General features: G+C 36.2%; 1 protein-coding gene across 2 annotated transcripts in view; it reads right to left on the bottom strand.

The window, feature by feature from the left end:
- TANC2 (tetratricopeptide repeat, ankyrin repeat and coiled-coil containing 2) overlaps positions 1–13593 on the bottom strand; it is a 278089-nt gene that overhangs the window by 114249 nt on the left and 150247 nt on the right. For both annotated transcript variants that reach the window (XM_012733089.1, XM_012733090.1), the window contains one exon: positions 3123–3271. In XM_012733089.1, coding sequence (XP_012588543.1) covers positions 3123–3271 — 149 coding nt within the window. The remainder of the gene's footprint in view (positions 1–3122; positions 3272–13593) is intronic.

The following is a 13593-nucleotide window of genomic DNA, read 5'->3' as shown; positions in this document are numbered from 1 at the left end:
TTTAGGTTGTTTCCATATCTTGGTTATTGTAAATAGTGCTGCAATTAGCATAGATTTCCTTTGGGTAGATTCCTAGGAGTGGACTTGCTGACCTGTATGGTATTTTTAGCATTTCAAAGGTCCTCCACATAGCTTTTTCTAGTTGTTGGGCCAGTTTGCATTCCCAACAGCAAGCAAGAGGGTTCCTTTTTTCCAGATTCTCGCCAGCATTTCAAATCTGATAAATTTAATATGATCAGAAACTAGGGCTAGTTTTTCTGGTCAGAAATTTCTGGTGTCAAGTACTTTATCATTGCCATACATTAAAAGAGGAATTTTTAAAAATTGAGTTCAATTTTTCACTGCTATTTTTATTGAAAGGAATTAATAATCACCAGAAAGTTTGGTGGTAATACTCAGGTTTATCAAATTTAATGATAATTCATTTTTCTTTGACTCTAACCAAATCACTGAAATAATAAATAAAAATATATACTTTTCAAACACTAAAGAAATTTTATTCCTTTCGAAAGGGAAATGATCAGTGACAAAATTACTTGAAGGAACACTAATGAAAATTTGACATAGTTAAAAGAAACCTTTCAATTTCTTTACATAGAGACTCTAACCATATTCTCTTTGCAAAAACTGAAGGTTTATATTCAATAACTGTGCTGGAAAATATGGTGATCACCAGATATGAGGATATTAAGGCTCTTTGACTCATCATAAAATGATTCCCAAAATTGCACTTCCTTATATTTAACCAACTGTGTTAAATCCAAGTTTTGATTTTGATTTAAATGTTGTTGCTGGGTCATAAAAGACACAGCTGACTCAGCCAAACACAAGTGACATTCTCAAAATCCTGGAAATTAATTTTTCAATTCTATCAATAATATTAGGAGCTGGTTTAAAAAAAATAATATAAGCCTTCAACCCTTACACAGTCTGTCCTGTACAATTATGCTTGAGGGAAGAGTTTCGATGTCTTTGTAACTGATCTATTTTTATAAAATGATAACTAACTGGTCTCTGAGAGGATTAGTTTTTATTTGTGCATGCAACAGAATCACCTACCAAAGAGGCTTCTTGACAGGGTAGACTGATAGTGAGCCCCACGCCAGATTTACTGAATTGAAATCCACTCACTAGGATTTCACATGGCCAGCTTTAATCTTCTCATTTTCAGTTTAAGAAATATTTAGGTAGATGAAATGAATTGTACCAGGATCTCTCACATTAGACATTTCACATACAGTCACCCCATATTGAAAGTTTCATTTTTATATGAGACTTCTACACCAACTCATTTCTCTTCTTAGTCAAAGTTCTTAGTTTATTCTTTGAGAAGGTAAACTGTATTATAAGCATAAAATAGCCAATGTGGAAGTCAATGCCAAAGAACATTATTTTTTCTACAAGTTATTTTCTGCAAAATGAAGCATGTCATAGAATATATGTTTAAAAAACTAGCTGTAAAAGCTAACCTTAAAGGTCAAGCCATTTAAAAAGGAAAAAGTGCTCATGGTTTAGGAAATTATTTGATGTATGAAAGTGGTCTTATATTATTGAAGGTTAGTGAGATACAGAAATCTCTTCTAGACACACAAAAAAATAATCTATGCTCCATGTTGCAGCCTAAAATGGACATTTAATTAAGCCAGTCCACTTGCAAAAATTTTTCAGTGTTTTTTCGATGATCTTCAGTGTTCTTCAGAAGGATATAAAACATCCAATCTGAATCTCTTAATGGTTTCATGACTACAAAACAAAAGAACCTATTGACCAAAGTACAATTACATTCTAGAAAGCGAGCAATCAGTTGAACATCACTACTTTGTCACTATAGACTACAGACTTGTTGGTGGTGGGTCTGTCATCAAGAAGCCTCTCTGAGGACATTGCTGCTGTAGGGTTTTCCTAAATAAAGCATGCTCTCCTTTCAATATGTGCCCTCTAGAGCAGAAGTGACCATGTGAACATGACTTCCTAGTTCTTCATAATTTTCAATTATTTCAATAGAAGGTGCAATGATCAATTTAGCCATTTTTTTCCTGTAGTTCTAAGATAGTTTCATGGTATATTATATTCCAAGAAGACTATCACTTCGCTTCATTATTAACAGTTTACATTTATGTAGTGTTAGTTTAAAATGTATGTATAATTTCACTCCTTACAAACCAAATATGACAGGCATAAAAAATACCATTTCCCCCATTTAAGAAAATGAAATGGTCCTAAGTATGAAAGCTATGAGGCAATTTCCCCTAAAAATTTGTTTTGTGTTTATTACATACTAACTGTATCATGTATTTCTTTACATCTTTTATCTATATGACATCTTACAACTTACAAAGTGTTGTTATAGTCATGATTTAACTTATTCCTCACAATACTTCCACTAGGTATTACTGCTTCGTAATATACTGGAATAGTACAGCGTAGCTCTGGGAAAATATGTTGTAAAAGCTGGCCACCTGCATTTGAATTATTCTATTATTCTCTGGTAGAATGAATCATGTTTTTTTCCTATCTAAAACTTGTCATATAAGTGGATCCTACCACATTGGGTTAGAAGGAAACTTAAAGTAGTGCAAGTAAACATTTCATAAATGTAGTTTATTACCTATGAAAACCCTTAAGTTCAGAGAGATTAAGCCTGAATTTACAAAATAGTAGGTAGTAGAACCGTAATCAGAGTGCAAGTTTTCCACATCTTGGTTCAGTTGCTTTCTATAACACTGTATTGCTTTAATTACATCAATTTAGAGTCCACAGGACTATGGTAATGGCACACAGGTGAACTGGTTGTGGGAAATCCATGGGATTACAACTGAGAGGAAAATACGCACAAAATGAAGAATGATGTAAAAAATAAAAATAAATTTTAAAAAAGAAAAAATACATGAACTTAATGATAGCACTGATTTACTTATATAGTTCCATAAATGGCCAGTTAAGGCACACGCTGTAGCAAATGGCTTTATTCAGAAATCTCTGAATAAAGAGAGATGTTGACATGAGACATCTCAAAGACAATCAAGTATAAATGTCAGCATCTGAAGATTTCACAACTCTTCCCTCTCCTGGTGTGGCAGGTGGACTTACCCGTGTCTCACACAGTTGGCAGATTGGCTTACCTGATTTTCATCCTGTACTTCCATGTTGTACTGGTCACCTGGCTGAACTTCCGCGACTTTCTCTCCAAGGAGGAAACCCAGACGAGTCATGAGTGTATTTGCTGCCTCATCTACCGATGGAGGGGGGCCGAGTTCCTGTTCAGCGTCATCTATAAAAGAAGATGGTGAAACACATGAAAGTTTCAACATAAAATGGCCCAGCTGTACAATTATTCTTATATTCAGTTTGGTCATTTCCTTAGTTTTCACATTCTAAATCCAAAAGTACAAGGTCCTTGTCGGGAAGATTTTCCCATTTTTGAAGATTATAATTTATAAATAATCCACTCAAATTATCTTCAATTTATCTACTGGAACCACCTGAGTTTGAGATAAAATTTCTACAACTTGTTGAATAGAAGTAGCTTCCCATTTCATTGATAATTAACCTTCCAAAGGGTCCTGTCTTGGGATTCCTGGCCACAATCATCACATTCATTCAGGATTCTTACTTGTTTATCTTTCAGTTTGTGTAAATATATATACATATAAATTTTTGAAATCCCTTCAAACTTGCAAAAAGTTTTAAGAATAGCACAAAGAATATTATTTTCCTTAACCATGCAGAAGAATAAACATGCTGCCCCATCATCCTCAGATGGCATTTCCTATAAACAAGGATATTATCTTACATAAGCATCGTACCAGCAAAGAAACTAGGAAACTAACACTTTATATTATTATATTCCAGCCAGCCCCCATTTCGCTTTCACATTTGCCCCAGTATGACCTTTATAACAAAAGGAGTATGCAATGCATTTAGTCCTCAGTTCTCTTTTATCTTTTAAAATCTAGAACAGTTCCTCAATCTTTTCTAAAGTTTCACTACCTTTTTTATTTTTTCAAGGAGTAAGAATTTTTCAGTCATTCTTAGGACATGAGAAATATCTAAACCTACATATTTGTAAATGTAAAATTAACCGCATCACTCTTGTAAAATTACTGCAAAAATGCATAAACTGAATAAAATCATGAGGTAATATGTGGTAAATTCACATTAAAGGATACTGAATGAAACAACTGACCTATAATCTTTAAAAGGCCAAGAGGAGGATGTACCCAAATCCATGGAACAGGTGCTTCTGTGTTAGGGAGTTTTCTAGACTACCCTATGTATGGTTTTATCTATCTGTTCATCTGTATTATTTAAAAATGTCTTCTGCAATAAACCAGAAATGGTAAGTATAGTATTTCCCTGCGTTCTGTGAGCCATTTACAGCAAATTATCTAGGATTGGGCTATGAAAACTCCCAATTTGTACCCAAGTTAGAGAGAAGCACAGGAAACCTGAAAACTTACTACTTGTGAGTGGTATCTGACATAAAGGTAAGAGGAAAAATACCATTTGATTTCATTCATATGTGGGAGACAAAGCACATGAACAAACAGAATAAAATTCCTAGATTCTGACAACAGAATGTTGGTTACCAGAGAAGAGGGTAGGTTAAGGGAATGGAAACTAGACTATATGGAGATATAGAAACATAAAGGTGAAAAAAATTGTTAAAATTTATACCTAGCTAATATCTCACTTGAGCATTGTTGTGAAAGATATTTGAGACACATAGAAGCCAGAGTTTATCAACAAATCCCCACTAACGAAAATGATGAAGCATGTACTTCAAGAAGGAGCTAAAACCCAATTAGAGAATATAAATGCAAGGAAGAGAATTATCGAGTAATTGTAAACAATTGGTCCAGCATAAAAATAAACTGTACCGGCCCTCCCTAGTGGCACAGTGGGTTAAAGCACAGCACTAAGAAGCTAAAGCCACTTCCGCATGAGTTCGATTCCCGCCTGCCCCGGAGTGACCACATGGCATGGCAGACTTCTCCTGACCCGCCCACTGCTCCCCTCAGTAGTGTACTTCGCTGATCTGCCTGTTCTGCTCCCCACTCTGTCTCTGGTGAAGTCTTTTACCACCCCTGAGTCTCTGGCCTGTACCCCAGTTCTGTATGCACAAAAAAATAAAATCTTAAAATAAATAAACTGTACCTTCTAAAAAACCTATGATGAGATAGCACTACGCATATGCTATGCAGAATAACATATTTGAAATCACTGTAATAGATGAGTTTAACAGGAGAAAATGTGGATGGAACAATTTTCAGATTCAAATTTTATATTACCTAATATGTCAACACAAATACAGAATTCTAGAACAAAACTAATTTAATATAGCATATTTAAATTTTTCTTTGAAAGAGTGTTCTATGTTGATAATAATATTGGCAACAGTACTAGTGGTAATAGTAATGACCCACTTATTGAGATATTACTGTCTGGTACTTTTTTAAGTGTTTTATTTGTACAAAATTACTTAGTATTCACAGCAATACTTACCTGACAATAGTAGTGAGGCACACAAGGAAAAGTTCTTGTTTGCCCATGGCTAGTTTAGTGACGGACACAAAATGAATTCCAGGCTGTGTGGCTTCTTAAGTTTAAATTCTTAACCACCCCATCATTTTTGCCAAGAAACATGATTGGGTACAAATTGTTCATATGGCTCTTTCATTTATTTTTATCTAGAACAACATCTAATAGAATTATCTGATGGTACATAATACAGGAATGCATTCATTAATTCTTAATGAGTATGTTCAGCACTACCTTTTATTTAAGGACATACTATTTTTTTTAAGGAGCTGGTAGTCTCACAGGGGAAAATAGAATATAAGTAAAATCATTTGACTTAACCACAGTGTTAAACTGTGAGAAATATAATACTGGTGCAAAACAGGATGCTGTGAAAAAGCAAGTGTTGAACATTTCTGAACACAATAACCTTTATTTTTCTTGATACCAATTCTACCAGACTTGGTTTATACTTGAAAATACCTGCAAAAAGTGCCTTCTTGGTCAAAGTGTACAGGGCTAACTAATTATTAAAAATGTGCCAAGAAATGAATGTGTAAGAGCTAATGTACTGAAGCCCTAATCTCTATTCTTAACGTGGCAGGCCACACATAGTTTAGTTCCATATTCTTAATTCTCAGCATTTTCACACCAGGCTATTTACATTTTTCTTTATGATCTGTTAATTATAAACTGCTTGTTCTCATCTGTTTCAAGACACAGAAATTGGTACCACATTTAATCATATAAAGAAACCCACTATTTCTCCCTAACAAAGTCACAAAACCCATGATCAGCTTGTGGCCCAACTGCCAAAGCAAACCTGCATTTTCAATTTTTAGTTCTTAAACAACTACCTAATTTTTTCGCTTTTTTTCTGATAAATGTGGGAAAATGGGTGACTGCTAAAAGCAAAGGCTGCCATTTGTCACAGTAAATGCTGAAGCCAGCACAGGGATTCCACATTCCTCCAAATGAGTTCCTGATTGTGAGAATCACTGCCTACCGGTGATCAAGAGTAAAGCAACCACCACCAGCTCATCTCCATTCAGATAGGCTGATTTTACAGCATCCGCTACAACTGTTTGTTCCTTTAGGCATATTTGAGTAAGGAGAGGAAACAGACTAAACAAATGTTGAAACTAAGGGGAGGGTACATGGGAGATTCTTTGGGTATGTTTAAAACAGTACATAATCAAAGTTTATTTCAGGCTTTGCCATGTTTATTTGGATTTTGGAATGTTATGAGCAGAGGCATGAAATGGACCTGCACAGTCAGACTTGAGTTCTTGTGCACTGGGTTTCCACCAAAAGGAGTTTCTTTCTAGCAGATGCCACTTCAGCCAGGACCCCAGAATGAACACAACAAATCGGAGCATATCTTGCTCCCTGTACCTGCTCTGGCAGGTTCAAACAAGAGTCAGTCCAACCAACATGTGGAAATCCCTCAGTAAGAAATAAAGTGCTTATTCTTGTTGGGATTTGATTTAGGGTAGTTTGTTACATACATATAAGCATTTAATTTTTAGCTATTTAACTTGACTCAAATACAACTATGACTTAATTAGCAGACCACAGTGCAATCCTGGTGGTTTTTCTTACCATATATTTTCTGTTCAGTATGACCCTCTCGCAACTCATCTTCATGCTCACTCATTTCCAGTAGCCATCTTATTCCAGATTCTATTCTACATCTTACCCATCTATAGATATTCTCTATAGATATTAAGTATCTGTCCATGAATTTGGACAGCTATGTACACATGTGAAATCACCACCAAGTCAAAATATAGAACATTTCTATCTTCTCCAGGTTTTCCTGTGCTCCATTGGAGTCAAACCCTTTTTTAACCCCCACCCACAGATAATCACTGATCTTTCAGTTATCTTTGTTTATATTTTCTATAAATAGATTTACACAGTAAGTCTAGTGCCTGGTTTCTTTTGTTCAGCACAATTTTTCCCCAAACCCGTCCACATGCAGTGCTTTAATGGTTTGCTCTTTTTAAACTAGAGTTGTGTTCCTTTGTATGGATAAAAGAATTTGTTGTTCCCTGCTGATGAATACAGGGTAGTTTCCAGTGTTGGGCCATCATGTATAAAAAGGGTTGTGAAGATTCATATAAATATCTTTGTGTAGACATATACTTTTAGCTTTCCTTGAATAAATAGGTGAATAATGCCTGAATTATAAATTTAAAACTTTAGCTGAACTTTACATGAAATTGCCAGTTTCCACAGAGATTATTCATTACACTTCCACAAATAGTTCAGGTTGCTCTTTATTCTTACCAACACTTGTTACAGTCAGTTGTTTGATTTTAGCCAAATTAATAGGTGCACAATGGTATCTCAAAAGTTTTAATTTGAACTTCCCTAATTACTAATGATGGTGAGTACGTTTTCATGTATTTACTGGCCATTTTTATATCTTCTTTTATGAATGTCTCTTCAAATCTCCTGTACATTAAAAAAATCAATTATCTTCTTATTAACTAGCTATAAGAGCTTTTTATTTTGGATACAAGCCATTAGATATATGTAGGCTAATATTTTTTCCTATTCTATGGCTCACCTATTCCTTTTCTCAGTAGAAAAGGATATTTAGATATAAGTCCAATTTAAAACAACTCATGCTTCCTACCCAAGAAATCTTTTCTGACCCCAAGATCGCAAAGATTTGCTCTTGGTTCTAGGTCTACAGTACACTTTAAGTTCTCTTTTGTGTTTGGTATGAGGTGAGGGTTGATGTTCATTTCTCCTTTGAAGTTCGCTAACACTTTTCCTACAGAATAATGGAAATTCTTAAACTCTGATAGTCTTTAGAAAAATTACTTTGACTGTTGGAAGTAACTTACATTTCCATGCAAATTTTAGGATCATATACATTTCTAAAGTTACAATCATACACATAATTATAAATTTCTATAATTTTTTCCCTCCTTGGGATCATGTTGAATCAATTTGGGGCAAACTGCTACTTTAACCATGCCAAATGTTTGACTCCATAATCATGATGTATCTTCATTTATTTGAACTTTTGTTTCAACAGTGTTTTATTTATAATTTTTAGTGTTCATGGTTTGCTAAAATTATTGCTAAGTATGTCATGATTTTTGAATGCTACTATTAATAAAAGTGTCATGGACTTATTTTCCCAATTATTCTCTGCCAACATATAGAAAGAATACTAATTTTTATATAGTAACTTTACCTTTCTCTTTTTGAACTTACATAAACACACTTAGAAGTGCAACTGGATATGTATGCTGCAAGTATTTGTACATTGTTGTGGTAATATATAAAGATACTTAGGTAATATTAAGGCAGATAGCGTTAGGGAGGGATCTTACCACATCACTGGAGAACAGTGACATAGCAAGGCAGGTTGTAAGGGGCTTGTTTTACACTTAATTTGGAAGGAACAAAGATGAGACCCTCAGGAATTAATTAGCTCTGGTGTTAGGATTCTTCAGGAAAGGGAGACACACAAAGATTACCATTGATTCCTTAGCATGTCCCTGAGCATCTACAGAAACCTCCTTGTTTTTCACGAGGATAACAACGGTTTTTGGAATTACCTCCAGGAACTTGGTTCTGAGTTCTTGCAGCTGGGGATAAAGGTGGGGTGGAGGTAGTAAAGTAAAGTTGTAAGAAAATGAGTTGTAAAACTAGGGCTACGGTAAAGAACCAAAAGGGTAAGCCAATTCTAATTTAGAAGCCTGAAAGTACTTGCAATAGTGGTGTATAGAAAGGGCTTTATCTCACTCAGAATAGCTTCAGTGCCAGGAGACTAAGTCAAAATCAATTATTATGGAAAGTGATACGTCACCATGGCGCTGGTGGATCTGAAGTTGTGTCAAGATCTGCCTGTCACTGAGAGCAAAGCATGGCAGCTGTCATGAAGAACACAAGATGACGATGAGAGGGAATGGCACAAACAGCTGCAGAGGAGAGGCTAACGTAAAGGTGTAAATAACCCAGGTAGGGGCAAGAAACAACTTGCAGGCCAGGATTATAGGTTGTTCCAGCTCAATACTTCTTTTACAATTTTTACTACGAGAAGTGCTGTTCTCATGGAGTTTCAGGAATCCAGTGCCATCACTTTACTTTTCATGTGCATACGTCTGACCAAATAAAGCACTTATTTTGTGTTTTTTGTTCATGTTTAAGTATGTAAGTTACATGTGTTCTATGTTAGACTACTCTGATTATGTTATGTGGAAAAGGTATGGGAATAAATGTAGACCCAAATAACAAGCAAAAGCTATTTATTCAGCACTTGTTATAAAGCAAGGGACTCAACCACCTTCACTTGCACTGGATAAACACACAAAGGCATCGAGCAGGCGAGAAGATTTATAGTGAAGGTAAAGGAAAAGCTTCATCCTTTATGCCCTGACTGGGGAGAGCAGACTAACTAGAGGGCTTGGTTAGGTGGGCATATTCAGCTTTCTCTGGTTGGCCCTAAGTTGAAAGGGAGGGCAAATGCTAGGCCTTTCTGACCCAGTTGTCAGGAGGTCATTTTTGGCTTCCAGGACTGGCTGATGGAGACAGTAGTCTCACTTCCTGCAAGTTGACTTGTAGACAGAAGGCAGTTTCCTTAGCTGGCTGCTGCAGGTGAGGCCACAGTGCTCACTTACCATGTGATCTGGTCATCCTACAAAGGCTAGTGTTAAGACAAACTGATTCATGTATTTCATTTCTTTTTTCTTGAAGATAAATGTATCACATTTGCTAAAATTCTCATTTTGTTTTATACTCATTGATGATGGACTCTAAATACATTTAATTCAGAGTTGACTGATCTCATTTGACTGCCATGGCAAATTGTGACCAGTGAAGCTTTATGTCCTTTCCCATACATCAGTCACATTAGCCTTCTATGTGCCCTCTTCATGGAATTTGAAACAGCAAAATACAACAGGAATTTGAAACAGCAAAATACAACACACCAAATACCATGCGCCCCCCTTTCTCAACACTATAGTGAAATTATACTGTAAACAGAGTAAGACATCGAGGTTTCATTTGTTCAAGTTTATGAGCCTCAAGCAGTAAATCAGAAAGTGGAAAGATATTTTTAGTAGAAAGTCAACTATGTCATCCACATACATTTATGACATACTATTTTTTATTTTCATTTTCCCTTGCTCTGACTTCTTGGGCTCATTTCACTCATTCAACACAGTGAATGAATATTTGTGATTCATGTTAATGTTAACCTGTGATTAATGTTATTAATCATTACACTAAATACTACGGATACAGGGAAAAAAATAAATTGTCCAGATGGGTGTTTTTGATTATTTTCATGTTTATTGTTTTCTTATTTGTATATGTGAGAAGAAATGATTACAGGATAACTGTTCTTCAAGAATTTACACTAGAAAGCTGCTATGACGATTAGAGTTTTTTCTCTCGGGCAAACAGCATAACATCTGTGTCACTATTAAAAATGTTTTTTTTTTTTTTTGGTTAGGGGCCAAAAGAAGACATTTGTTGTAGTAGAGATTTCACCATAGAGGATAATTTTCACCATAGAGGATAATATAATCACCACTGCTCTGGGAAAGTACCAAAAATCAGAATACATATTTTTATGCTTTTGACTAATGAAAGTTTTACTTGTACATGAATGAATTCTAACCTGTGTCCTTTCACTTTAAGACTCACAAACAGAGCATTATTTACATGAAGCAAATGCCTTTAGATTTGTACTGTTCTACAGTACAAAGGATGATTTACATGGATCAGTGTAAGAATAAGTCTTTAATATACATACAAGTCACTTTGTGGCATATTACAGCAATATTTTATATGACTTGAAGCTTGAAGTTCAATTTTTTCTTAAAGATTTATTTATTTGTGCATACAGAACTGGGGTACAGGCCAGCAGCTCAGGGGCGGTGAGAGGCTTCACCAGAGACAGAGTGGGGAGCAGAACAGGCAGATCAACGAAGTACACTGCTGAGGGGAGCAGCGGGCAGGTCAGGAGAGGTCTGCCGCGCCATGTGGTCACCTCCGGGGCAGGCGGGAATCAAACTCATGCGGAAGTGGCTTAAGCTTCTTAGTGCAGTGCTTTAACCCACTGCGCCACCAGGGAGGGCCCATGAAGTTCAATGTTTTAATAAAACATGAACATGTAGATAAAAGCACTCCTTTTTAAATGGGTTTGCAATGAGAAAAACAATGGAAAGTCAGGCTGCAGGAAGCTTGTGTCTCATGACTGTCTTCAAACATTAGCAGAAATTCTCCCGTTATTTAGTACGACATTTCCTTCTTCCTATTTAAGTCTATTTTCCTCTGGAAGCCATATAAGATCAGCTTCATCTACTCACAACTGTAATTCAACTATGATCACTATCACAGAAGGTAAGATAAAACAGAAAATGTAATCATGCTGAAGTTACCTCAGTATTCTATGAAATACATAGGATTTGTGGCTGGATGGTGACAATTTCCTCCCTATTCAAATAAGAACAGCTCAAATACTGCCGAATGGGTATTAGGAGTGGAAAGGCAAGGTTTGCCATACAGTTCAACACCTCAGGGGTAGGGTGGGAGGTATCATAACTACTCAACACCTCAGGGGTATGGTGGGAGGTATCATAACTACAACAGGCAAAATTTGTTAAAATTCTGGTGGAAATGCCAACTTGAGATTTGGTTTCCAAGTCCAAGCTAGAGACAACTTACTCAAAGAGGTGGACCATGAGCTGACTCTAAAAGCATGCTGGGAAAGGGAACTACTCTGTATTTCAAATAATCAGCTAGCAAATAATGCCATTTCAATTTCTCATCACACAGCTCCCATAACTGCTGTGTCCAAAGAGGCAGAGTTCTAAGACTATTTCATATATAGTCTGTTCCCATCTAGCTTCATGTGATGCACAAAATTGCAAAGTAAAGACACTTTTCTCCCATAATTTAGGATATGCATGAAATCTAAAGGACAAATGCTAGAATTCTTCTTCACAAAGGAAATAATTGTGGCAGGGTCCTTTCAGCAACTGGAGGCCCTCTAGCTGATGACAGCTAATAAAAGCTGTACAAATTATATTTTAAAAATCGCCTAAAATGTATTACAGACTTAACAAGATAGTAATAAATCATCAAAACAAGAAGATATGATGGAAATCTGCAATGGGCATCTTTCCCCACATAGAGGGTCACTTAGGACCATGGGCATTTTTTAATAGGGAGGAAATAGCTGAGCAGCTGAGCTGTGCTTCTGGCCAGGGGGACAAAAGGTGTAGTCTAGAAAAGCCAACTCTGGGAGTGCCAGTAAAATACCCCACACTTTGGGCTGAAACCCTCAACAGCTACACCTTAGGAGTAAAAATGAGCCAGAAGCAAACTAGGCCTTGAGGTCCTGATTTGGTCCTCTCATTAACCCAGAAAAACTCAAACCTCAAACTTGGATGGAACTGGCTCTAGGCGGCAGAAATAAATGATAGTCCTCTCTGGAGGAAAAAAATCATCCTACATTCACATTACTTCTGCAAATACTTTCAATTATTAGATCCAGCACACAAAAATAATTAGGGTATAAAAAGACAAGAGAATTAGCAGAGGCAGAGAAGGGCAGGCATCTGGAAACACAGAGGGAGAAATGTCTCCATGCTGCATGGGGAGGGAATTGGCAGGCTGTGATTTGAGGGAATTAACAACGGATACCCAGAAGGCTGCTCAACTCCCAAAGCAGCAGCCAATGATACAGATCTGTGGAAAATGTCACAGAAAATGAAATAAAACCCAGGGAGCTAATCAGAGGCCAAGAATGTGGATACAGAAGAATGCACGAGAAAAGGGCTACAAGACTGGCGGCGCTTGCTGCTTGACGAAATGAGGATTCAGAAAAGATCTTCATTTGTATATGTGATGGCCACTGATGTTGTTCACTGCTGAATCGCTCTTTACTAGCATATTTTGTGAATGTAACTGCTTACATGCAGCTTCATTTTATTGCACTTAAAAAACAAAATTATATTTAAAGAAATTATTTTTTTTTGTTCAAGAAAATCAGCAGGAATAATAGGCAAAGGAAATCATAGTGAAATCTATGGTTAC

This window comes from Condylura cristata, unplaced genomic scaffold (genome assembly GCF_000260355.1).
Source record: "Condylura cristata isolate star-nosed mole 26May11 unplaced genomic scaffold, ConCri1.0 scaffold00038, whole genome shotgun sequence".
NCBI classification, from domain to species: domain Eukaryota; kingdom Metazoa; phylum Chordata; class Mammalia; order Eulipotyphla; family Talpidae; genus Condylura; species Condylura cristata.
The sequence above is the reverse complement of the archived record's forward strand: the minus strand, read 5'-3'. Positions and strand labels throughout refer to the sequence as shown.